The sequence below is a fragment of the Eptesicus fuscus genome, chromosome 3 (genome assembly GCF_027574615.1).
Source record: "Eptesicus fuscus isolate TK198812 chromosome 3, DD_ASM_mEF_20220401, whole genome shotgun sequence".
NCBI lineage: Eukaryota > Metazoa > Chordata > Mammalia > Chiroptera > Vespertilionidae > Eptesicus > Eptesicus fuscus.
The window spans coordinates 56,108,570-56,135,283 of NC_072475.1; the positions used below are offsets into that span (position 1 = coordinate 56,108,570).

The window sequence follows — 26,714 nt, forward strand, 5'->3', positions numbered from 1 at the left end:
GTGTTCAGAGATCATAATAATCTGGTCACTCAGTGTATTTCACCTGGGGAGCTTGTTAAAAATTTAGGTTCCTAGGGACCTATCCTCCAGAAATTACAATTTTCTAGGACTGGGGTAGAAGCTAAAAGGAAATCTGCAGATTTAGAAAACTCACTACATGATTCTTTGAAAAAAATTATACTAAAAAGACTAACACATATCAGATAAGATTGATGCCCTCTTTTTTTCTGATGGGTCCTACATTTACAATGGAGCTTTGCAACTATGGCAGGGTCAAATGCTGGCTACTTAAACATCACAATAGTGTGTGCGTGTGTGTGTGTGTGTGTGTGTGTGTGTGTGTGTGTGTGTGTTTACACACCAAAATTTAGAAATAGTCTCGTTATAGGAAGTGCTGCTTATTTGGGGTTGGGGAAGTGCTTCAGAATCATGGTTTAGGGCTGCCAAGCATCAAAGATGGTGGAGGACTCCAGAGCAAGGCTTCTCAGGTTGGGGTCAGGAAACCTGCCTCAGAATCCTATTTCTCTTGCACCAGATCTGACTTCTCCTTGGTGCTGCTACCATTTGTAACCATCCTTCAAAACAAAGAGAGAGCACCACAGGCCTTGCTGCAATTGGGCTGATTTGCACACCATCCAGTGGCGATATGTGCCTCTGGTGAGAAAATTAATAGGATTAAAGCGACTCTCAAATATGCCACAGCAGACAGGATTCCTAGCTGCACATGGTTATCACTAATGTGAATCCTCATAGTCGTACTAATAGAAAGTGAATATTATTTCATATTTTAAAATTCTAGACAAAAACCATAACAGTTTATTTTTCCCAAAGAACTGGCTAATTAAAATTGTAAATAAGGCTGGGTTATGTTTGTATGTACTCCTGTGACTCTTTCATAAAGAACTAGAACTGGATGGCTAAATGATTGTTCTGTTGCATATTACAACCCAACCCTATTCCATCTGCCCACAGTCCCATTAGAGGAGAAGGCCACATTCAGAAGAAGAATCTGTGGTAAAGGTTTCCACACCAGAAGGCATAATTAAACAAGAGGGAGGCTCCAGGGAACTCAAGAAACCTGGCTTTCTGAGGCACTATAAGAAGCCAGGGAATATTTTCCTATTTCCTACTGGGTTTAGCAGGTGGATTATTATTATTACTTATTTTTTAAAGATCAAAAGATAAGGATTCCCCAATGGGAGCTGCAAAAAAAATATGTTAGACAAAAAGCCTAAAATCAACCAATTTTAACCTTTTTCTTTTAGAGTTCCTCACATACCTTAGTCAGTAGGGTGTCCCTCCCACACTCTTGGCATATTAATAACGGATAGCCTTTATCGGTACCAATTCAGAATAAAATTTAGAAAATTTCTGATTTTTCCTCCATGATTTAATGATATGCATTTTTTTCTCAGTAATGGTCACCTTAACTGGAGTTGCATCTTTAACCAATATATAATACTAGACATATGAAAACAAATCTTAGAAAACATAAATTATAAATTGATCATTTTAATTTACAAAACAATATACCCAGGGCTTCTTTAAATTACAAGTGCTTTGGTAGATTATATAGTTAATTTACAGATCATAAAATACTATCAATGAATGAACAATGAGCAAATTAGTACTTATTGATTGAAAAATACACCTCCCCTCTCTTAAATTGAGCCTCTTTAGTTATACTCTACTATAGCGTCCCTTACTCTTCCAACATAAAACTTATGGTTTTAATTATATTTTTATATTAGATTATATATTTAACATCTGTCTCCCCACTGGAATCTCCATGGAATAGACCATCTCTTTTATTCACTTCTATAGGTCCCACATCCAGCACAATGTCTGATCCTTAATTATTTGTGGAACATGTGAATAAAGTCATTAGGTTCTTGGGATTTTAAATTGGGGAGGGGGCTGATTGATAGGCTTTAGGATTCCCTTAAAGTCCCTGAAATTATCTTAAAAATATTGTTCATATATACAGTTCTCTGAGGAGAAGACTCACCATCTTCATTAGATTTTGAAGGGGTCTGTGACCTCCCCAAAAGGTAAGAAATCACTGGCCTACTTCAGTTATAAAACAGGATTCAATACCAAAGAACTCACATGTAGCCTAAAACAAAGTATGCTACATGCACATACCTTTACATGGAAAGATGTGTGGCTGTGTGTACAGTGTGTGCACAACTTCTAAGTACAGAAACAGAAATGCCTCTGTGAATTTACAGACCAATCCACATTCTCACATCCCCTATGTGACTAACTGGTCATTCCTGTAGTCACTGGGCTCCAGGAGTAGCTGTTTGTATTCATCTGCTTCTTGGCAGCAACATCCATCACTCAGGCCAGAGAAAAGGAGTCTGTAATTCCCTCCTTTCACCTGTTTGGGATGATGACATCCCTCTTTGTGGAAGTTCTTTTTAATAACAAACCTGTAACAACAGCACGGGCTGTGTTTATAAAACACAGGTGCCGGGCAATTTGATCAAACAACCCCGGGACTTCCCTTCCCTTGCCCTGCAGCCAGAGAGGAGATCCAGTCTAATCAGGTGAAGGCCTCTGAGTGCTGCACTCTTCAGGGGGTAGGAGCCTTTGAGACGGGCTAGAATAGGCTAATTGGCTGATGTATATTAAATCTCTTCTTCCTTCTCTCCCAACTCCAGAAGATGTTTCCCTTCAGTAAATTTTCTCCCTCATTTTTGCTCTGATTATGGAGACTTCAAAAGTAAATTTGTCCGAGGAAAGGTTTTTGATGTGCCACTAGCTCTCAGCTATCCACATTAACAGAAATGCGCAGTGGCACAGATCATTCAAAACCAAAGGCTCTTCTATTTAGCTTTGTAGTTCACTGTTGTGAGGGGCTCGGCGGCAGACTTACCTCCCTAATTATGTCTGTCTTTGCTTCTTATTAAAATGAGTGTGTCTGCTTTAGGGCCAGGCAGATGGGTGATACGAAGATTCTGGCACAGAATCCGTAAAATTCACCAGGGGAAATCCACAAGGCACACAGACAATCAGACTCGACTAGATTTGGGTTCACGTCCTTAATCACCTGTGATCAATTGCTTTGCTCCTCTGTGACTCAAGTGAGACAGGGATGAGACATAATTATAGGAGTCTAGTTCGAAGGCAATGAGTCTTTACATTTACGATGAAGGCACAAGACTGTTATGGCCAAACCTGATAAAAAAAAAATCAATGTTGATGTTTTTCCCTGCCTGGATTCACAGCCTCCTATTCTGCAGGCTGAGTTATCTTTCTAAGCAAAGCTCATGATGTTCATCTCTACCTTACATCCTGCAATGGCTCCCTGTGCTGGGCATTAGGGATATTCCCAAATATCCCACTCTCTCCTCCCCAACACGTTACAGGACTATACACTTTCATCCACAAAGTGAGATGTGGCTATGAGACTGGAGTTGACTATGGAAATATGAGTGAAAGTGGCATGCCACTTCGAGGTGGATGGTTGCAGAGCCAGCGTGGGCTTGGCTATTTTGTCTGGTGAGACGACTGGCAGTGTCTAAGACGGTGCCTGCTCCATCAGCCTGGGTCGCCGAGTGACTGTGATGAGCAGAGCTCTCGTCAGTCAGTGATGGGCATGTGGTAGGAGCAAGAAATCAACCTCTGTTGTCTTAAACCACTGAGATTTTAAGGTTTTCAGTTAACTCAGCATATCATCTGGCACATGCCAAGCTGCAGCATGACTGTCTGAGTTATCTCCCCAGCTAGACACTGAACAACCCGAGGCCAGAACTATTTCTTCTTCAGGACAGTAAGTCCAGTGTGGAGCATGTTTAACACAACCTGGTAGGAAATGAAATTCTCTTCCTTCCTGGCCTCCGTGATCCTCTATGTTTATGTTTTTCTAACACTTGCTCCCCTATTAGCATCCCCGGCTGAAATGATACGGTGCCCTTGATGTTCAGATATATGAATCGTGACACTATTCTTATGGATCAGTAATACAAGTAGGAAGAGCTGGCAAGGGGGAGAGAGAGGCATACTTAGGTTGCAGGCATTTCAAATACAATACATGGGCTCAAGGGGCAGACAAGATTTTGAAATCAAGTTTCTTGGAGTGACCACATGGGAAAAATAATATCCCAAAGTATCACAGGTGTTATCTGAACTAGACTCCTACATCATCATCATCATCATCATCATCATCATCATCATACCAATAATTGCTGATAACTTACTATGTACCAGTCACAGCTCCAACCACCTCACAATTAACTCACTGAATCCTTACAACTCTATAAGGTAGCTATTATTTCCATTTTACAGATGAAGAAATTGAAACACAGAGAGAGAAATTCCCTACGGCCACACAGCTAGGAAATATCCCTCTCCAAATTCAGGGTATGCTTGAACACCACCTGCCCCCCCATGATGGGGAGCTCACTAACTCCCAATGCATCCCACCCCCACCTCACCCCTAAGTCATGTCCTGCCTCCTCCTCCAACTGCCATGTCCCAGACCCTTGTGCCTCCAAGACCAAACCAAAGCAGTTCTACCCTCTCTTTCCAAGGAGGTCCTTCACGTATCTAAGGCAGCAATCACATGTCCCTTTAGGATCCTCTTCTCCGGTCTAAACAGTCCCAATTCACTCAACCATTTCAATGTGCCACAGCCGAGGTCTTTCACCATCCCAGCTCAGAGACTCACACATGCTAGTAGGTTGCATCAGCAGAATGGAGCTGGTGACTCTCCCTTCTAGTCTTGCACTGAGCCAATGCCTTCTACAACCCCAGCACATTGCTTTCACCTTGTGAAGCAAGGTTGGAGGCAAAGATGGGGCCATAATCTGCTATAGAGCAGCTGGCTGGCCACATGTTCCCATCCTGGCAAACAGGATGCTACAGCATCCGTACATTCAGAGTTCCTCATTCTTACTCAGGTTGGAAGCCTGTTCCTGCCCCTTCTCATCGTCCCCTCAGCCCCCTCCCTCACCACTCTCCTGCCCCCAGAGGTGCCCCACTCACCATGGAGTTCATGGCAAAGTGATTGTGCTGCGTCTGGAGGTCTAGAGCGTGCTGGTAGCTGACTCCAATCTCCGTATGGCTCTGGAGGAATAACTCCTTGTTGTGGCTTATCCAGTCGAACATCTAGAGGAGACAAGATCATACAGATTAATCAGAAGGGTCATGGGGCCAAGAGGGCAAGACTTTCAGAACTACCGGAAGAAATAAAACCCTCCTGCTGGTTCCCAGTGAGAACGAGTCATCCCTTGCAGAGTAGGGTGGTCCACAGCCTGGTTACCTAGGTTTCCTGGTTTCACTTTCAGCCGAAGGGCCCACCATTGGCCTCTGCATTTCTCTACAGAGCCTAACAGACAAAGAGTAAGTGAATCAGGGAGATGGGGGCGAAGGCTATTCACTATCCCTACTTACTGCCCCTTTGTAGAAACTTTTAGAAAGCCGCCAAAAGGCCCCATGCATGCTTTAGGGACAGGTGATGAGGGGGCAAGCTGGGAGACTTAACCTATTCCCTACTGCCCCACTGGAGGGGAGAAAACCTATGGAAAGCAACAGGGCATACTAACATGTCACGTAGGCAGTGACCAACCACACACTGTCACTGTGTAGAACTGACTCTGAACTGAACTTTCTTGTAGCTCCATGGACTCACAAGTACAGCTTTCCTACTGTAGCCCATCAGGAAGCAGAAGAAGAATTTAAGGGTACAGTAAGTACCATTTGGCACAGTGGGCATCGAACTATTCTCTTCCCCTAGCTCTGTACCCTGGTTTTCATTTAGGTTTCTCTCAGGCAGTCACATGCTTTAAAGGTCGCTGAACAGAACCCAGCTCCAGAGAAGGGCCTGATCATTCTAAGGGGGATCCCTCCTCAGACACCAGATCTAAGCCAATCAGTGTATATAACATTTCCTGGTCAATGGGATTTTCTCAGAAATAGGAATGTTATCCAACTCAGTACAATAAAGCCTGAGGGGAAGTTTGCTGGAAGTTTCTGGGAAAACAGAACCCTAGTTCTTTAGCTGTAACCTCACGTCCTCTGATACTGTCACTGTGACCCTGAGCCTCAGATTACTACTCTTGAGTGTGAAGCCAATGGGCAGAGAAAACGTGTAGCCAAAATAATGTCAGGAAATAGAGGCAGAGCCCTCCCTGTCCCTGGACTTCCTTAGGACCTGAGTGAAGAAATCCCCTTTAAGATTCAAGCCTATTTAAGTTGGATTTTCTGACATTTTCTTCCCGGATCAGTCAAGTGACACAGCTAGGAGAGGCATGACACCTTTGCAGAAGAGCACGGCTCTACCTGGAATAGAAGCTCTGTGGTTTGTGATGGGCAAGGCCGCAGGTCAGCTGCAGAGCTGAGCACAGGTGCAGGCTGGAGACGCTGCAAAGGCCATGCCAGCTCTCCTGGAAGCACAACCACAGCCTCATTATTTCCTTTTATTTTTTATTTTATTTATTTGTATTTTATTTGTTCTTATTTTTTATCCTCCCCATTGCCCTCTCTGACTCCCTCTGCCCCCAAGGCCTTCACCACCCTATTGTTTGTGTCTATATTTATTTTTATTGTTGACATTATTACAGATGTCCCCCGTTTTCCCCTTTTGCCCGCTTCCATCCAACCCCTACCCCATCCCAGACCTTCCCCACACTATTGTCTGTGTCCATGGGTTATGCATATATGCATATATGTTCTTTGGTTAATCTCTTCCCATCCCCTCCAACATCCTCCCCTCTGAGATCTGTTAGTTTGTTCCATGCATCCATACCTCTGGACCTATTTTGTCCATCAATTTATTTTGTTCATTAGATTTCATATATGAGTGAGATCATGTGATATTTGGATTTCTCTGACTAGCTTATTTTACTTAGCATAACAATCTCCAGGTCCATCCATGCTGTTGCAAAGGGTAAGAGCTCCTTCTTTTTACAGCCGCATAGCATTCTATTGTGTAAACGTACCATAGCTTTTTTATCAATTTATCTACTGATGAGCACTTGGGCTATTTCCAGATCTTAGCTATTGTAAATTGTGCTGCTACGAACATAGGGGGTGCATATATTCTTTCTGATTGGTGTTTCAGGAGTCTTAGGATATATTCCCAGAAGTGGGATCATTGGGTCAAATGACAGTTTCACTTTTAATTGTTTGAGGAAACTCCACACTGTTTTCCACAGTGGCTGCTCCAGTCTGCATTCCCACCAGCAATGTACTAGGGTTCCCTTTTCTCCACATCCTCCTTTTAAATGGAAAGTGAGTTTACTTTTTCAGTTACCTTCAACCAACACTTAAGGGACAATCGCTGTGTGCCAAGCACTGTCCATGTCAACAAAAGGCAAAATGACTACAATGTGGTTCTTAAGTTTAAGTGGCTTAAAGCAGACATGGCCTCAGAAACATTGTTAGTACAACTTGGCATATGACTTGATTAAAATCACAACTCGGAAAATAAATCTATCAAGATAAAGGCCAGTATGGTCTATCAAAGGTAGCACCCACCCTTGATGATGAACAGAGAAGGCTTCCCAGAGCAGGTGACTCATGAGTGAGCCTTCACTCAGGTAGGAATTAGCCAAGTGGAGATGAGTAGGACGGAAGCTCCAGGCAAAGGAGAGATCAAAGGGACAGAACTGGGGGACAGCCCAGTGTGCCCAGGGCTCTGAAACACTGCATCTGTGCTTCTGGAACCTAATATGAGGAGGAGATATGGCTGGGAAGGTGGATGGGATGGCTGACCATGAAAAGCCCTGGACACAGGCTTCAAAAACACCTGGACCATACTCTGTGGGCAGCAAGATTGTCGGTGGTGGGTTTTAAGTTGAGCAGTAAGGTGTAATGTGAGTGTGGGATGTGGAATGGAGGAGGGAGATAGGGCAGAGTATGGTTGGGAGGCTGTTCCAGCAATCCTGGTGAGAGAGGGTGAGAACCTGGAGACCTGGATTAGGGCAGCAGCAGTGGAGTCAGAGAAGTGGGCCGACTTGAGGACTCACTATTGTTTGGGGAGGGAGGGCAAGGAAGAGCTTAGGAGAACAGCCAGGTGTCTGGCATGGTACCATGGGTCCTCAAAGAAAAGTTGCCACCACAGGTGCTACCTAAAGTGGAGGGTAAGAGGCTGGGGGTGTGGTGGGGTGGAGAGGCAGTGGGTTCAGTGTTAGATGTGCCGGGTTTGAGAGTCTTATGAGAGTTTCACCTGGAGGTGCCCCATGAGCAATTAGATTTACGTGTCTGGAGGTCAGGAGAGAGACATTGAGGCTGTGACAACTCACACTTAGGTATAAAAACATCAGCTCTGAAGGCAAAGGTGCGTGATTTGGGATGATTCTCCCTTTCAAATTCCTTGGATCACTTCCTGCTATCTCTCCTATATAATAAAAGGGTACTATGCAAATCGACCGAATGGTGGAATGACTGGTCGTTATGACGCGCACTGGCCACCAGGAGTTGCCCCCTGGTGGTCAGTGCACTCCCACAGGGGGAACCCAGCTCAGCCACAAGCCAGGCTGACAACTGGCAAGCGCAGCAGCCCACCTCCGCAGCAGCACTAAGGACCCCTCAGAAGAGGTCCAACTGCCAGCCTCTGGGGAGCTGGCCTAAGCTGGCAGTCGGACATCCCCCGAGGGTCTCGGACTGCGAGAGGGCACAGGCCGGGCTGAGGGACCCCTCCCCCCCTCAGTGCACGAATGTTATGCACCAGGCCTCTAGTTTTAAAATAATTTCTCATCTCTTTTCCTTACTAAAAAAAGAATCAATAGAGTAAATGAAAATCTGCTGTGCCTAAAGTCCTTGGAATTTGTGATGAAAAGACTTCACTCCACATACATTCTTGGCTATCCCAGTGGCCGAACAGTGACCTTCCCTGAATTTTCTCTTAAATGCTATTTAGATATGCAAATAAGCAGAGGAGTAATGTGCTAGCTCCAGAATAATTAGCTGGCCCAGAGCCAGGTCTCTGCTGTACTGCAGACCAATGAGAGCTGGACACAGGCCAGTTACGAGTAGAAAGCAGTAAGAAACGTGAGTTAAAAGACATGCCAGAGCGGAGAGTACCAGAGGGACTGTGCACCTCTTTGAATGGGCTTCTCACAGAATGGGTCTGAGCCCATGCCATTCCACCCGATTCTGCATTCCACGTTTGAGCACACAAGCTGCTCTCCAGGGGCTGGGCATTCTGGGAAAGTTCAGCTGTGCTGGAGGCAGCGTTCCAAAGAGGTGACACACGTCTAAAGCAGAGAGAAAAAGACCTGCTCTGGGGACTAGATGGTACCATGTGATATCAGGAACTAGGGTATCTCTACCACGGCTGTTTGCTAAGGGACTATCTCAAGTCTGCTCTGGGCCTGAATCTGTTGCTTAATAGTATACATTCCTCACACTTGCAAGCTTGGCTGTCTGCAAGGCTCATTTTTATTCCTGTTGCATTCAGTGGAACTGACTGCAGAGAGAGGATTATGTATGCATGCATGAGTGTGTGTGTGTGTGTGTGTGTGTGTGTGTGTGTGTGTGTGTGTACTCATGTGCATGTGTGCAGTCAAGTTGGATGAAGATGGCTGGTTCCAAGCCTGGCTCTCTCACTAATTACCCACTAGACTATGGGCAAGTCTCTTCATTTCTGGACTTCTCATTTGCAAGGAGTAAGTGGTTCTCAGAATGGAGATCCTAAGCATCCTAGTTGATAATCAGCTCAATTTAGAACTATAGCATGTATTTTTTCCATTCACAATAAAAATAGTTTTATTGAGTCTCCTGGATCTCCATATTCATCACCACACCTTACATTTTTAAAGTGAATAAAAGCATGTCAATGGGAAAACTGACATTTGCCGATAGCCAGAGAAAGGCAGCTTCTTCATCAAAAGCCCTGACACTTGTTTGGTGTGTTAAGAGTTCAGAATGTCCATTTGCATACTTCATCTCACTGCATCCATCAGGCCCACTTTACATATGGGAAAGAAGGGCAGGGAAGTGAAGCTCAGGACCTAGAATTCATTCATTCCACCCAATGCACATTCACTGAGTGCCTGTTGAACCAGGCTCTCGGGACACTGCCTACCCCCTCCACTCTGCTGGGCTCCATGGGGCAGTTACCCTTCACCAGGCAGCCCTCTGGACACAGCGGGGCTCCAGCTGAAGTAAGGTGCTGTTCCTCACATGGAGTTAATAACTCCAACACCCAGCCTCCTCCTCTCCCCTCACCCCTGCCCCATCAGTGCCTGGGCACAGCTGGTTCAAACAGTCCCACTTCTCTCGATAAACACTTGTGAATGAATGAATGATGAGTGAGCTGGGTTGCTATCTCTAGACAAACTGACCCTTTCTAAGACCCCTTCCAGCTAGAACATTTTATGATTTATTCTATTTGAATTGGGCCCTCTGGATGACACTTGAACTAGACTGACCCAAAGATTTAAAGAAAATGTCTCTACAGTGGTTTCAAACACTTTGATCTTTTTTTTTTTTTTTTTGAGAAGCTACAAATGGTAGGTTCAACAAAATGTAATAAAACAATAAAATTCCTCTAAGAGGGAAGTTCATGTCTAAATAATAAAATTTTATCTCTTAGTTTGGAAACCAACATAGTTTTGTCTAATTAAGAAGATAGATATTACATATAAGCTACTTGGGTTTTTTTAATTTTTTTATTTTTAACTAGAGGCCTGGTGCATGAAATTCATGCATGGGTGGGGTCCCTAGGCCTGGCTGGTGATCAGGGCTGATAGGGGCCAGGCCGATAGGAGCCCGAAGGCCCCAGCAGGGTTAGGAGAGGAGGTGACGGTCACCGGGCCGGGTGCAGAAGGATGGACGCCGGACGCTGACACCGCCATCTGCGCCCCACCACCCCGTGGTTCCCCACCTCCCCACTCCTTCTTCCCTCACTGCCACGCTGCCACCAGGGCCTGCGGCTGGGGGGAAAGACAGGACCTTCCGGCCAGGGGGAGGGATGGGGAGAGGGACTGCAGGAGGTTTGCTAGCCGGGGGGGGGGGGGGGGAGGGACAGGGGAAGGGACTGCAGGAGGTCAGCCGCCTGCCCCGAGGAGGGAACCGGCTCTCGGCTCCCCTGGGAAAGGGGCCACATCTGCCACCACTCACCCCTGGTTCCCTGTCCCAGCCTAGGGCCCAGCTCTGATCAGGAGATCAGGATCTGACAGCTGAGGGGGGGCATGGGAAGGACCACAGGAGGTTGGCCGGTTGGGGGAGGTTGGTTGTGGGAGTGCACTGACCACCAGGGGGCAACTCCTGTGTTGGGTGTCTGACTCCTGGTGGTCAGTGCGCATCATACCAACCGGTTGTTCTGGTCATTCCGGTTGTAATGGTTGCTTAGGCTTTTATATATAGAGATGTTTAGCTTTTAACTAAGCTAAATAATTTTTTTATGCTGGCTAAAATTCATTGAAAATATAAAAATCTGATTCTTACTATATAACAAATGATAAAAAGAATCTATTTAAATGTAAATTAGGAAAATACCAAGGAACCCTTTTCCCCTTTTCTTTTAAAGATGGGGATAGCTAAAAGGTCATTATTGTTCTGTTCGGTTTTTAGTGAAGCATAAACTATTTCATAGAACAAAGATATTAAATCAGAATCTTGGGCTTATTGCCCTCATTTGCCAAATTTAGCAATAGCATCTGATTTAGACTTTAACTTTCAAACCACCTTACCACCTACCGTTAGTATTTTTTTACTGTCTGTAATTACAGATTATATTGGTTTTTAAGTTGCTCATATTCAGGTTTGATGAGCTAAGAGGACAGAAGACAACCAATGGATTTTCTTTGCCTGTATATGGACATTCCAATATCACCTGTGTCCCCTGTACCCTGCATATACACTGCAGTGACCTATCCATACAAGCCTGTACCCTGAAGGGTAGGTACTAACAACCTCCTTGCCGGCAAACCTTGCTATGTCTGGAACCTTGATGTGCAGTCAACTCCACAATAAAATTCTGTGTGTTTTAGAGGGCAAGGAAGAGAGGCTTCAAACAGGAGACCTGGGTTCTAGTGCAGATTCTGCTGTATAAACTTTGACATGTGAGGTTATTGGTCTGAACCTCAGTCCCCTCATCTGTAAAATGGGGATGGCAATTTACACTATTTCGACCTTAGCAGAGTAGTCGTGAGATTCAAACAAGACAATGGCTTCATGCTTTGTTCGGTGCTACATACCTGGTAGCTTTTAAAATCCACAGAGAGAGTATGTTCTATTGCACACATTTCCCCAATGTTTTCATTTACAGCACAAAACAGATGAAAGGTGTGAATTTAGAGTTGCAGTAGGTTCACCTTACTGAGAAATCACCACGTGCTAATGGGAATCATACCTGCAGCTCAAATGGACACATCCACAGCCCGACCCTCTCGGAGATGCATCCCCAGAACAACCACAGGGTGCTGCACAGGCCAGGGCAGCCATGCGTCCTCCCACTGCATCCACCTTGATACACACTCAGGGACCGTGTGGGTACCCTTGGCCACACAGAACTCACAGACCCGTCCACTCTCTCAGGGCTTTGCCTGAGAGCACGGTGCCCTCCTGCCCTCCCTGTGAAGCCTGCCCAGGGATTTCACTCCCGCCTGCCTTGCTTCCAAACTCTCCCCTTCCCCATCCTCTCTGACACAACCCAACCCTTTCACTGTTAGGCACTCAATCCCTTCGGCTCTCAACAATTTTTCACTCAGGAGAGATTCCTATTAAAAAGCATTACACCTGCAACTCCTCCTGGAATTAGTTTATCCTAATACAGAAATAGCTCAGTGGGAAAGCAAGACCCTTTGTGAGATCCTGAAATGGGTGGCGGAGGAGTCCTAGACAGAAGGAGAGAGGCCCTAAAACGAGAAGTGGGTGGGAACCAAAAGCAAATTTCCCCACTTTACAATTCTGCTTCCACATGAACTCTGACTGACCCCGTGTGTGTGTGTGTTCTGACCAGGACCCTTAAGGCCCTTCAACCCTGGTTTTCAATTATCCCCTCTCCTGAGATTGGCTTTCCTGGTTTTCCAAAGTGAGGTAAAGAGAGTGGAAAAATAAAGGACCCCCAAATGTGAACCTAGTTTCTAGAATTCTTGCCTAAAGGGTATGTGACACTTGCCTCTTCTATATTTTGCAAGGCTTGCAGACCAAGGGAACTGAGAAACCATCTTTCCACTGGTATCTATAGATAGGAAAGGTGGTTAGGATCTGTGCCTGAGAGACTGTAGTTGCCAATAAATATCTACAGAGGTAAGATTCTCTGGGCTCTGTTCCCTTTAGGATTTTGGCATGCCAGCTGGCATACTTTAATATGTTGTATAAAAGACAAGCCATTCTTCTTTCACCATAAACTGGCTGCTTTAGGGGGATGGCTCAGCCCAGTTATCTGGGAGACCTCATCACTGCAGCTCAGAATCAGCCAGGTCACCAAACAGTTTCGCAGGCCAGGCTGTGTCTCTGATCTGTAGATATGCTGTGGATCCCCAACCATGTTTCTTACACCATCTATACCCAAATTCCCTAATCTCAGATCTAACCTCCTAGCATTTTGCTCACATCTAGAACTGGCCCAGTTTCTCTTCAAAACAGGTTAACGTCCCACTGTCAGCAAGGGGTTACCAAGACCCTTTCCCCGTCTGATGATAATCTGATTTTCAGTGAACATCCTAGTTCTGTTTCCCTGGGAACAGATGAAGATATTATGTGCCAACACATTATTAAACAACCCCCCCCCCATTGGTAATCTGTATCTGATTGGAAGGACTAACAGTGAACCATAAATACCTATACGGATCCAATATCTTGGGCTTCCCTGAGTGGGGTGACCCTTATAGCTGGCAGGTCCATTGCAGGGACCCGGAAGCTGTGCCAATGCAGTTGGTACAAAAGGTACTGGCTCCTGTGGGACATGGAGTTTTTAAACCATGGCAGCTTCTGCCTCCATGGATCTTGTCTGCTTGCACCTGAGCTGGACTGCACAAGGTCTGTCCTGCTGTAAGCCATGGTTCCGTCTCATGTCATCCTGAGTAGGTAGGTGCCAAAGGTGGCCCACGGCAGTCTGGTAAGTCAGAACACTTAGTGGAGTCTAAGAAGACTCCAAACTATATGTACAACAGTATTGTACCTTTCCCTGTCTTCCCTTTCTCCAGTCTCCTTTCTCATTTTTGATTTCTCGCAATAAAGCAGTGATGAAATGGTAACAACAATAACGTTGACAGCAACTAATGTTTGTTGAATGCTCACTATGTGCCAGGCATTGTTCTGGCCCTTTACATATGTTAACTCATTTAATCCCCTTAATAATCTCCTAATTATCTCCCTAATATTACTCCCCCCACCAATATTATCCTCTTCATTTTACAGATTGGGAAACTAAGGCAGAGAGGTTAATTAACTTGCCCAATGCCACACAGCTAATAAGTGGCAGAGCTGAGATTCAAACCCAGGAGGCCTTGTTTCAATGTCAATGCTCTGAACTCTGTTTCTCCACCCAATGTGCTCAGAGCTTCATTCCATCTATCCTTCCCATCATCAGCGAACTCTCAGAAGTGTGCTCTGCCCCTGCTGCTTTCTCTCCATCCACTTTCTCCTTAGCCTGTAATGTGTCCTGCCTTTAGTACTTTCTTAAGTCTGCAACCACAGTGAAAGCTGATCATCTTCTCCCTTCTGAGTTCTTCATTCAGCCACTTCTCCTTCGCTTTGACCTGATGCAGCCCTTTCTACAATTCTACCCTCTCTCTGGCGCTCTCACAAGGTCATTTTCAGGGGCAGGCCATCTGGGTGCAGACATGAGGAGCTCTTCCCTCCTGCTTTCACAATCTACCAACACTACATGCTCTCAGGAAAACCAGCGCTTTTACACACTTCACTTTCTTCCTCAACAAACCATGTCTAGTCTCAGCATGACAAAATCAATAGAAACACCAATCCTTCATTCCTACTGATTTAGCCAAACTTACTTCCATTTCTCTTCCCAGCTTCTTTCCCTGTCCCCACACCCTTATGGTGACAGTCTCAAGACTTGGCCATCAGTCCTCTGCCCTTTTTGCATCAAGTTCTGTCTATTTGAAAATACACGGGGCTCACAGTTTCAACAACATAAATAATATTTCCTATTTCATGTGTTCCAGGCCCTGTGCCAGTACCTCCATAGATTATCTCCTGTAGTCCTTATAAATGCTACAAAGAAGGTATTGCTAATTCCATTTTAAACATGCTGAAAACTCAGTACAAAAAGGGAAGTAAATTGCCGAAGATCACACAGCTTGTAAGTGATGGAGATAAATTTAGAATCTAGTGCCCATCTGATCCTCAATCCCATACAATTTCCTCTGTTCCAGGGTGCCCTCTAACCTTAACTTTCAGATAACTCACAAGAATAAATACGTGCCAGGCTCTGCACAGTGAGTTTCACACACATTATCTCAATCCTCAAAACAGCCCTATTAGGTAGTAGATACAATCACCACCATCTTTTTCTAGTTAAAGAAACAAATTCAAAGAGATTAAATAACTTGGCCAAGTTCACATAATGAGAACTCAAATGGCATTTTGAAAAGTCATATCTAGGTCTGTAGAACTCCAAAGTCCACTATCAATTATCGCCCAAATACACACCTACATTTCAGACCTTCCCAGTCACACGGTGCTTATGGACTCAATGTTCCACAGCATCTCCAACTACTCGTCATTTCCATGAAAACACTACCTTCTCCTGACTTCACACATCTTCATCCCATTTGTTCTTTTTTTTTTTTTTTCTCAAATAACTCTGAAATACACCCTTTACTTTCCACTGCTGCTGCCACTCAGCCCTAAGCCTCCTGCCTAGATTATTGCATTGCTGAATGCTTAATATGTGCCAGGCAATGTTCTGATCTCCCTAAATCCATTTCTTCCTTATACCAAGACATCTGCCCCCCTCAAGTCCTCTGCTCTAGTACACTGCTTTCACCGTCATTCCCCTGGTCAAAAATAAATAAAAATAAATAGAAATCACACATTATTATTGTTGTTATCTGTCATCTACAATGCAAAACTCGGTCTCCTTATTCCGGTATTCAAGGTACCCTCTTCCTCCCCGACTGGTTCAGATCTGCCTTTCCCTATTATTTCACACCACTGTCCTGCACCAAGCATCCTTTCCAGCCATATTCTATTCACTGCAATGCATTTATGCTCACATCTTTCCCCCTACCCTTGAGATTCTGATTCGGTGAGTGCACTTCAGGTAATTTTGATGCACCTGCATTTTTATTTAAACAGAGCATGTGGAGATTTAAGGTCTGTCCAACATCAGGTAGCTGGTATCAGATTTAACCCATCTATAAACTAGTTGAAAGCATTGGTAAACCAACATGGACCAATGGTCCTTGAAGGAAAGTAAGCACACATTAAGCCCTATATTCACTTCACCCTGGCTTTCTCCTTGAGGGTATTTTCCAAACTGTGGAGCAAGAGAATAAGAGCTAAGAAAGCAGCAGTCTTGATAAGTCTAAAAAAACACACAAAGAGATTAGAGCTCAGAGATGGTTAAAGTGATTGGAATTTCAGTGATAGTATAGGAGGGAGCTAAGAAAAGGAACCTTAAAAATCGTCATTAAAATTTCCTTCAGGTCCTTGGCAAAATCCTACGCTGTGCACATGCAAGGCAACATTCCAGAATATCTAGCTGTGGGAGGTGGAGGATATTGAGAGCTAAACAGAAATGATAGTGCTGGAGAAATGTTAGGAGTTCTTAGTGTGAAGAGACTTTGGTGAACACTCTGGGCATCGAGTTGGGACCCAGAAAGACCAGGCTGTAGGCGTAAAAACCACATCCTAAGAATAAGGCCTATTCCCTGTGATTAATGAAAAGATGGAAGTAGATCTACCATAGCAAAGACTAAACCAAGGCTCAACATGATGAAGATCTGCCCATAATTTAACTGCAACCCAGAACAATATTTAACAGTACTTAGAGAAGGATAACTTAATCAATAGCCTATAAAAATCATTGACAATATTCAGTGTACAATATAAATTACTAGATATATGAAAAACAGAAAAATGTGATTGCTGATCATAAAATAAAATAGTCAATAGAAACAGACCCACAGATTATTAGACTATGAATTAGCAGATAAGACTTTCAAAATAACCAGGATTAACACCTTTAAAAAAAATAGGAAGGAAAGAGATAAAATGGATTAAAAGATGGAATAGTGCAACAAAGTCTAGTTTTCTGTTTCTTGTAGCCAAAAACATCGTCGTCATAAATATAGTGTCGTGTTCATGAAGCTTAGCATAGTATCTTATCCACTTATTGAGTACCCACTGTATTCCAGACATTGAATTAGCAACTGATGATAAAAGATGAAAGTCCAGTGAAGGAGACAAATGTATTCAATATTCTGTCAATTTCAAGTGTGAAAACTATTATGAAAAGTGTATACTATGAGCTGATAGCAGAGGAGCCCTTGGTACAATTTGGCAGAGGAAGAGGGAGGGAAAAGCATGAATGGCTTCCAGAAGGTACAACAACTGAACAACACTTGAGAGACAACAGGATTTGGGTGAAGAAGGGGTCGATGAGAAGGGCATCATAATGAGAGAAAACAGCTGAGCAAAGGCCTGGAGGCTTCTAACAACTTGGAATAGCGAGGAGGTACAAAGAGCTCTAGGGCCTGATGTGAGCAGTGAGAAGGGATGAAAGAGAGAGGGAGGGGCCAGGTCACAAAGGGGCAAAGGTCTAAAGGCAGAGGAACTGCTCCTTTATTCAGCCACAGTGGGAGGCAGCTGAAGGGCTGTGACCTGGTCAATTCACTTTTAACTCTGAACTGGATGCCTCCACTGAGATCCCCAGATAGACAGACATTGATTTCATTGCAAAGGGGAGTCCAAGCCAGCCCCGATCGCACAAACAAAATCAACTACCACATTACAGACTTCTCACCGACTAGGGGCTCTCCACCTCCCACCGCTCCCCCTCCTTCCCCTCCACTCTTTTTTTCCCACAAACCCTTCAATGTCTGGGGCAGAGAAGATAAATATAAAGGAGGAGATAACATGAAAGGTGTCCAGCACAGTGTATGACACGTAATAGATGCTGAATGATGTTAATGCCTTTCCATGCCAGGATAAGCTGGCAGTCACCAAAAGGAGCTGCTTTCTGATTAGAGAAACCCCGGCTGCAAGACTTCATGCTAAAATCACACACTGTCCTTGAAAATGAGCGGCAGCTCAGCTCTGCCTGGAGAAGGACATGCTTATGTTAGGCTAAAAGGCCTCCTTCCTTGCTCTTGCCCTCCTCGTGCTAAGTGATGTAATGAAAAGTCTCACCGAGACTTTTGTAAAGTAAACACTACAAAATATTTTCAGACTTTAAGTAAGGGTGGGCCTTTGGGGTTTAAGGTTGTTTTGTGTTTGGGGGTTTTTGTTTTTATTGCCTTTCCAGCCTGTTTGCTGGATGGACTGAATCCCCTGCAGCACTGGCAATACACACAGTATCCCTCTGTGGGGAAGAAATGGTCGTCCAGGAGCCAGCAAGTCAAGCAGATGAGAAACAGGACCAACCAAGCCAGGAGTCCACCCAGGCCGCCCCGGGATATTGACTCCCAGGGCCCAAATTCCTTCCCTCTGAACCACAGATGCTGATAAAATATTTTCAGGAACAGAGTGAGGGAATGTGCTTCACTCACTTCCCAAAATCTAGAATTGAAGAGGTCAAACCCTAGTTAATTCAAGCTAAGAAAATAGCGCCCAACTGTATCCCATAGCTAAATTTAGGCATAAACGGAGATCTGGCCCTTGGCAAGTTAATTTAGATGAGCTAATGCTTGTTCCTGGCAAACAGGATACACTCAGTAAATGGTAACTATTATTGTTGCTGCAAAAATGGAGTGTCTGCTGGATGTTCACATCCAGTCCTCCCACGCATCCTAAAATAGGCTGTGCCCATCACTTGCACATCTGGGAAAAATTTTCACATGGGCTAAGTAGGAGGTGGCCCTCCTTCGGGAGTCCCTCTCTGAGGGAAGGGTTGGAAGGGGGTCTGTGCTAGGTGGGCTTGACCTTGAGGTGAGGAAGAGAGTTCACACTCTTCTTTCCATTGTCTCTCCTCTTCCAGCAGTAGCTTCAGCAGTGGCTCCCAGCAGGTGAGGGGCCACGTGGGAGCCAGGCTCAGGTACATCCTGGAGGCGGTGCTTGGTCATGCATCCAGCTTCCAGACCCCAGCTGGCAGAGCATTCCCTGCAGGAGCTCAAGAAGGACTTTTGGAATAAAGAGCTCAGTCGCTCCTCAAAACCCTCCATTAACAATATTATTCAGAGGACTAAGGTGAATTCCTGTGTTTAGACAGGGCCCCTGTCCCTAAGAGTAGGATATGCAATAACCAGGTAACACATGGTAACGTTTTTAGTAACCTTCTCTCACTTTCCTGTGTCTTAAAAGAAATTAAAATTTGAGTTTGATTTAATGATCCATCCTTTTTCCAAAATATTTTGGGAGTCCCTTCCACTCCCATCCTACTGTCACCATTAAAGCTGGGCTCTCCTTCCTCCCTGACATCCAGTCTGTCCATCACCTGGTCCATTTTCTATATATATCAGCGATGAGAGAAAACCACTGATCGGCTGCCTCCTGCACGCCCCCTACTGGGGATCGAGCCTGCAACCCAGGCATGTGGCCTGACCTGGAATCGAACCATGACCTCCTGGCTCATAAGTTGATGCTCAACCACTGAGCCATGCCGGCCAAGCTGGCCCATTTTCTTTCCGTTAGTGTCTCCAGCGTGTGCCCCTCTCCTTCCCACTCCCACCTCATCTGCTCACACTTGCGTTAGAATATTCCCTGCCTCCAAAGTGCAAGATGAAACTAGCTAAAAAAGTGAGAGCGTTAGAGTGGTGTCCCTTGAAACCACCACTCAGCAGTAGGTGGTGCTCTTGTGCCAGCTCAGAGTGCTCACAAAAGTTTGTTCCATCAGGCAGCTTAGTGAGTACAGACTATGCCACAGCCCATTTTTTAATTTGGCACTGACTGTGTGCCTCTGGGGAACACAGAGTTGTCTAAGACACTGGCCCTGACCCCCAGGAATCTGCAATATAATTGGTGGAATGAGGCCTTTGAGCATAAATGTATCATCACTTGGCATAAAGCTATACTACACAATGGGTTGGAACAGGGTCATTTTGAGCAGTCTGGATAAGGGCCATAGGAAAATGCCCAGAGGAGAGAAAAACAACTTCCACAGGGAAGAGCAGAGAGAGGAGCATTTGAGCTGGACATTCAGCAAGCAGAGGGCTTCAGCAGGCACAGTGGGAGGGATGGTGGTAAGCGGAGGAGCAGGTGGGACAGTGCAAAACACAGGAGAGGCCGTCCTGATGATGAGGCCGAATGCCCAAGTCCACTCTCACCTCCAGCCTACGTCCTTCTGATGGCACATCCTCTTGGCATCTCATGACAAGGGTCAGCTCCCCAAGATAATCTCCTAGGGCAGGAAAAGTGCCACTCTGAGGTACGACCTGTCGGTCAACCTGCTCATGTGGAGAAAACAAAATATCCCTGTACTAGTATTTTCTATACCAAGAAAGAACATGTCTTTTCTCAGCACAGCAGCAACTGTCCACACAGCAGGGCCTTTCTGATCCTAGAAAAGGATCTCTAAGGAGGGGCTGGTGGGGAGCCAAAGAGCGAGAAAGAGAGGTTTCCTGGTGAACGCAGAATAGGAGTGTGGGGGAACAAACCTTCTGAGATTCAAGTAGAGGCAGATTTCCTCCAAGGGAATGAATGTTCCTTTGCATGTTTTACATGGGTTTTCTGACTCTCCCCAGGATGAGACCATGAAACTTCAGCTTTGCTCAGGGATAGTCATGGACCAGGGATGGGGCTGGAATGAGACTGTTCCCTGAGGAGTAGTAATGACTGCTGACCTGGGCACACCTACCTCAGGACACCTGACACCTGTCCAACTCGACACGTTCATATTGAAGTTTATCTACGTGTGCACGTGACATCATCTTGAGTTCACACGTATGACAGTGCCTCTCTATTTGAATGACAGAACGTAATTCTCTGGGTGGAAATACCTTGGCGTTTCAGACTGACTAACTCGAGCTACCAGAAGCAAGTGCACCTAACACACAAAATAATTTTCTCACTTGTGAAAGTGGGATTAACAAATGTAGATCCTTCCCCATCCATTCTAATAGTTGAAAAACCCATCACAGGAAGACGGCATTAAAGAGTAGAGATGGGAGTTCACCTGGAGCAGAAACCACCAGGAAGGTCAGTGAGGACTGCCTCTGAGTCATTGGAGGGCTATCCTGTGGGAGAAGGAAGGGGCTAGTTTTGGGGGACCCCAGAGGGCAGAGCTGGGACCCCATGGTGAAAGCTCCAGGAAGGCAGATCCGGGCCTGGTGGGAGGAGGACCTTCTAACAAATAGTGCTGTGTAACAGGCTGCCTCACAAAGCTGTGGCTTCCTCAACGCCAGAAATGCTCATCAGAGTCTTGAATGCATGTCAGTGAGGCTGGCTGGAGGAGCTCTGCCCTGGGTTAAGGATTAGACCCTCTGACTGATTCAAAGATTCTAGCATTCTCAGATGCTCCTGGACCGGCCCGAACCATTCACCAGAATCCAGTTTTCACGGTCGCCCCCTGGGAGTGGTCAGAATTTCTGACCCTCTTTGTTGTGACTCCTGGTCATCGGCATGTCAAGGACTTTCCCTCTTGTACCCCTCCCCATGGAGCCTGACCTCTAGTCACACTGGACGGTGGGAGCGCCCAGAGCCCACCCTGGACTTTGAGGCTGCCATGCTTTTGCACATGCTCTTCCGTTTCCCCGCACCTTTAACTCTGGCTGAACGTTTCACCATCTATGCTCCTACGGCAGTGACTGGCACCACAGTGAACTTGCCCTGTGCAGCAGCTATTTGCTCACCGGTGCCCTATGCTCCAATGTGGGAAGGCCTGACTCCAGTTCGTCTTCCAATTGCCCGGCCCCAGCAAAATATCCGGCGCTTATTTAACTGGCTTATCTTCAGCAACAGTGCTCTAAGATCTTGCCAACCTGGTCACATGCTTCCATTTCCCTTTCCTTCAACTAGCAGCAGATCTTGTCTCTAATACTGACTGACGGGTCCTCCGCAAGGTCCCCTCCTGGTTTCTCCAGGCACCAGGTCCCCTCCATGCCCTGCTGCCACATGCTGCCCACTGTCTGCTCGGCATCCTTGTTGTGAAGGAGGGAGTACTCTTCGCCCTCCCTCCCCAGGCCATGCAAGGAAGCCTCCCCAGGTCTCTCTTCCACTCCTGATCCCATCTGTGTGACTCAGCTCAAGTCTGTCTCCATAAACCTACTGTCTATTGAACACCTACTAAGTTCTAGGCATACCAATGCTTTATATACATTTTTTTAAAAAAAATATATGTTTTTATTGATTTCAGAGAGAGGAAGGGAGAAGGAGACAGGGCTAGAAACATCAATGATGAGAGAAATCATTGACTGGCTGCCTCCTGCATGCCTCCTACTGGGGATCGAGCCCACAACCCTGGCATGTGCCCTGACCAGGAATCGAACCTTGACCTCCTGGTTCATGGGTTGATGCTCAACCACTGAGCTACACCAGCCAGGCTATACACATTCTTATTTATTTTTAAATATATTTTATTGACTTTTTTACAGAGAAGAAGGGAGAGGGATAGAGAGTTAGAAACATCGATGAGAGAGAAACATCCATCAGCTGCCTCCTGCACAGCCCCTACTGGGGATGTGCCCGCAACCAAGGTACATGCCCTTGACTGGAATCGAACCTGGGACCCTTCAATCTGCAGGCCGACGCTCTATCCACTGAGCCAAACCAGTTAGGGCCACATTTTAAAATCCATACAACAATCCTGCATGTATTAAAATTCTACATTTTACAGACAAAGAAACTGCTCGGAGAAGGTGAACTGGCCACAGATAGCTTATCAGCTAGGGAGTGGCTATGCTGGGATTCAAACCCAGGTCTCTGTGACTGCAAAGCCAGTGATCTTTCTAGAAAGATCCTTGCTGGCTCTTCTGGCCTGTGCTCTCTCTGCCCTCCATGAGAGGCCTGAACCACTCACGGAGCTCTTCCTTAGTTCCACCCAAGGAAGCAGGACTGCAAAAGGGAAGCTAAACATCAAGTGCAGAGAGAATGGATGCATGGAAGAGTAGCTAAGTACAGACTGTGAGAGGTGCAAGGTCAAGGAGAAGAGAGGTCACAATGGGAAAGGAAAGAGAGGGGTGCAGTGGGGTAGCACAGAAGGTGAAGGGAAGGAAGGTAAATGGGTTCTTCAAAGTAAAATGCCTGGAAAGGAATCTTGAAAAGCTCCACCCCACAGACTCAATTTTTTTTTGTCTTTCGTTCTTCAAAAAGGTACTTAAGACATTTCCTCCACTTCCTCTACTGGGGCAGAGCCGGCAGCTTCTCTTTTTTCTTGGACTAACTCCCACTCTCTCCCCCCCCCCCCCAGATACACTAGTGCCCCCAAACCTAACTCCTGCTGAGTAAGGAACAGAGACCTTAGTATCTAACCAGGGTCTAACCCCTGGAGGGGTTACTATTTCTAAGCCATCTTTTTCTTACGAGGTATTAGAATCACATCAATGCTGAACCTGATTTTCCCCACAGTGTCTTCCCCCCCATCCCTGACTCCTGACCCCCCCAGTGCTGGGGTGGAGAGACATGAGGACCTGACACATTGTAGGCACTCAATGTTGACAAACGTCTCTCAGTTACTTCCTGGGCCTCAAACAACTCCTTTCACTGTCACTACTTTTCCTGGCTCACCTACACTGCTGTGGACAGAACCCGTGTGACCACCTGGGTTCTGGAAGGTACTGTTAACACAGTGTTCATGTCCTCAGTTCCAAGGGCCAACCATATGGCCCTCAGTTCTATGGGGTCCATTCATGAGGAGAGATTCATGAGGAGAGGCCACCTACGCAGGCTATTCGCATATAACCGTTTAGGTCGTGGACCCTTCCAGCCCTCGTCAGAGACCTGGGAGGGAGCCAGGCCTCCCATGCCAAGCGTTCCTTCCTCCAGTTGCTCCCACACCCACTCCTGGTGCAGGCCTAGTGACCACAGCAGACGCGGGAAATGCAGGAGAGGGGGAGAGAGAGAAAGGATGTATCGAGGAGAAAAACAGCTTTGGGAGAAAACACTCACACATGCAGCCTGCAGAACATTGTGACTTAGATTATTTTTGGAATCTAATGTTTCTAATGTTCAAGGGGAGGAAATGAGAAAAAGTAAGCAGAGATTCCCAGGATCAGCAGGCTGGAAATAATACAGGACACTGTGTCCTGTGTTGGGGTGGAATACAGACACACTTCCTCCCCCAGAGCCCAGTCAATGGGGGTGGAGGCGGGTGGTTTTGTTGCCCGTAGGAGGAGGGAGGGCAGGAGGATTGAGAGAGTCCTAAAGCCTTTCTCAAAAAAAAAAAAAAAAAAAATTTTAAAAATCAGGTAATGGGCACTGGAGCCTTTCTCAAAAAAAAAAAAAAAAAGCAGGAAATTATAAACTGACCCTAAACACCTTGCCCTTCTGCCTGCTCCCAAAGGTCGCAGCTCTTTGAAGCCTCCCTCCCAACAGGAAGGACTCAGGCAGCTGGTGGTGGTGGTGGAGGCGGTGGGTGTGTTGGAGGTGTTGGGGAAGGGGCAGCCTCAGAGCAGAGTGCACACCTTCCCATGTACCTACCTGTCCCTACCCCAGGCACACCTCCCCAACTCACCAAGTCTCTGCTTTCCCATCTGGAACATGACCCTCACATTCACACCTGCCACACCAAGTAGAAGGGAGACCAAACGATGACCCACCATGATGGATGACTTTGGGTGGGTCTCGGCTTCTGGGTCAAAGTTTTCTACGCAAAAGGAAGGGCTGGACCAGAAACTCTCTTAAGGTCAGGGGTGTGAGAACACTTTAAAAACCAACATTCAAAAAAGACGATGCATTATAATTACTACAATGGCACTTCAGTTTGACAAATGACTGTGGAGTCATGCTCACTGCTGGCTTGAGAGGCAGGGGGGTGGGAGCTCTGGGGAAGAGAGGAGGCAGTGGGCCAGGGACCGGCAGGAAGGAGACGCAGCGCAGTTTCTCCACCCTGGCCCCATTGGTTCGCGTCACCCCAGGCAGAGTGAGACTTTGGGCCCTACTTTGGGCCCTAGGGAGTGATCAGAACTGTTTATGCTTTGGAGGGAGAGCGTAGGGAACAGCGGTGGACACTTTGCCCAGTGGCAGGGCATCCTGGGGATGTCCTGAATTGCTAATGTGGTTAACAGGACATACAAACAGCAGAACAATAAGCATGTAACACTCAGCACTGAGCCCTGCTGCCTACTGTGAAGCCCTCCACCCAGTGGGCCCCATAAATAATGAGAGTAACATTATTTTGTGTGCACAGACCTCCAATGGTATAAAAATGCATAGATGTATTTCTTGGATGGACTGTAGGAAGTGTTTCTGGCCCCGCGTTTGTAGAAGAATAAGACACTCTTAGCTACAATGCAAAGCAGAAGGTGACAAGTGTCTCAGAAGTTTCCAGAAAATGTATTCCCCTGCTGCCCTCTCTCACTTTATACCCTGAAAAGTGCAGAGGAGTGAGCTGTGATTTATCCTAGCCTGCATGGTCTGGTCATATCTTTTTATTTTTTATTTATTTATTTTTATTTTTTAATTTTTTTTATTGAGGTATTATATGTGTACATATCTTACCATTACCCCCCCACCCCCCACCCATACATGCCCTCACCCCCCAGAGTTCTGCGTCCATTGTTTATGCTTATATGCATGCATACAAGTCCTTCGTTTGATTTCATAACTCCCCCACCTCTCCCTAACTGGTCATATCTTTTTATATAGCCTAAATGCACAACCAACAACACACACACAAATAGAGAGAAAAATAACCCTCTCAGCAAGGTTCAAAAGGTAAAGGAGATGGCAACTGGAAAGTCAAAGTTATGACCATCTGTAGGTCATCAACAAGCACACGTTCTTTCATTCTCTCAGCTCAGGGTCCAGCCTGCAGCCACAGCAGAACTGTTACTCAGGAGAGAACCACGGGAAATTTTGCTCTATTCTTGTTAGTTGGCCAGTAATTATTGAGCCCCTGAACCTGAGGATAGAGGAGTGGTTCTCAAGAGTGTAGACCCCAGACCACCAGCAGCAATAGCACCTGGTGCATGGGGATGAGCAGTCACACTCCCGTGGGCAGAATCAATTGCCTCTGTGGTTGCTTTAAGGACAGACATTGTTTTTCCAGAGACCTTTCCCAGTGGCATCTCCCCCAACTCTGACCCATCAAATATGACCCCAATTTGATCTGGGCGCTCCTCTCTTGTGTCTCACCCAGGGACACCATGCAACTTAGTGATCTATGGGGCCCCCCATGAATCTACATCATAATTTCAATTCTTGATTTTGTTCCATTAGGGATCATTGAAAATTATTTGGAGCAAGTTCCTTTGGAAGATAGCATCAATGACACTCTGCATGGTCTCAGCAAGTGCTAGATGACTGAAGAGTAAATCATAATGAAAATAGTGCAGGAGAAGGGAAGCCCATGCCCAGGGAGCAGCTATGCTGGGCTGGGCACGGAGCCGGGCACTTCCATACATACCATCCCATTTGGGCAGCAGCTTGGACTTTTTTTTTTTAAAGCAAGAAAGGAACTCAATAGATTTTGATTCTATTTGCTGAGAAACATTTCTTATTTTCCATCACCACCCAAGGAAACAACTATGAAGAGA

The 26,714-nt window shown here is 45.9% G+C and overlaps 1 protein-coding gene across 6 annotated transcripts in view; it reads right to left on the minus strand.

Moving 5' to 3' along the window:
• The window catches only part of KALRN (kalirin RhoGEF kinase), a 664,115-nt gene that overhangs the window by 393,991 nt on the left and 243,410 nt on the right, over positions 1-26,714 (minus strand). For all 6 annotated transcript variants that reach the window (XM_028131137.2, XM_008155509.3, XM_054713909.1 and 3 more), the window contains exon 6: positions 4,993-5,115. In XM_028131137.2, coding sequence (XP_027986938.2) covers positions 4,993-5,115 — 123 coding nt within the window. The remainder of the gene's footprint in view (positions 1-4,992; positions 5,116-26,714) is intronic.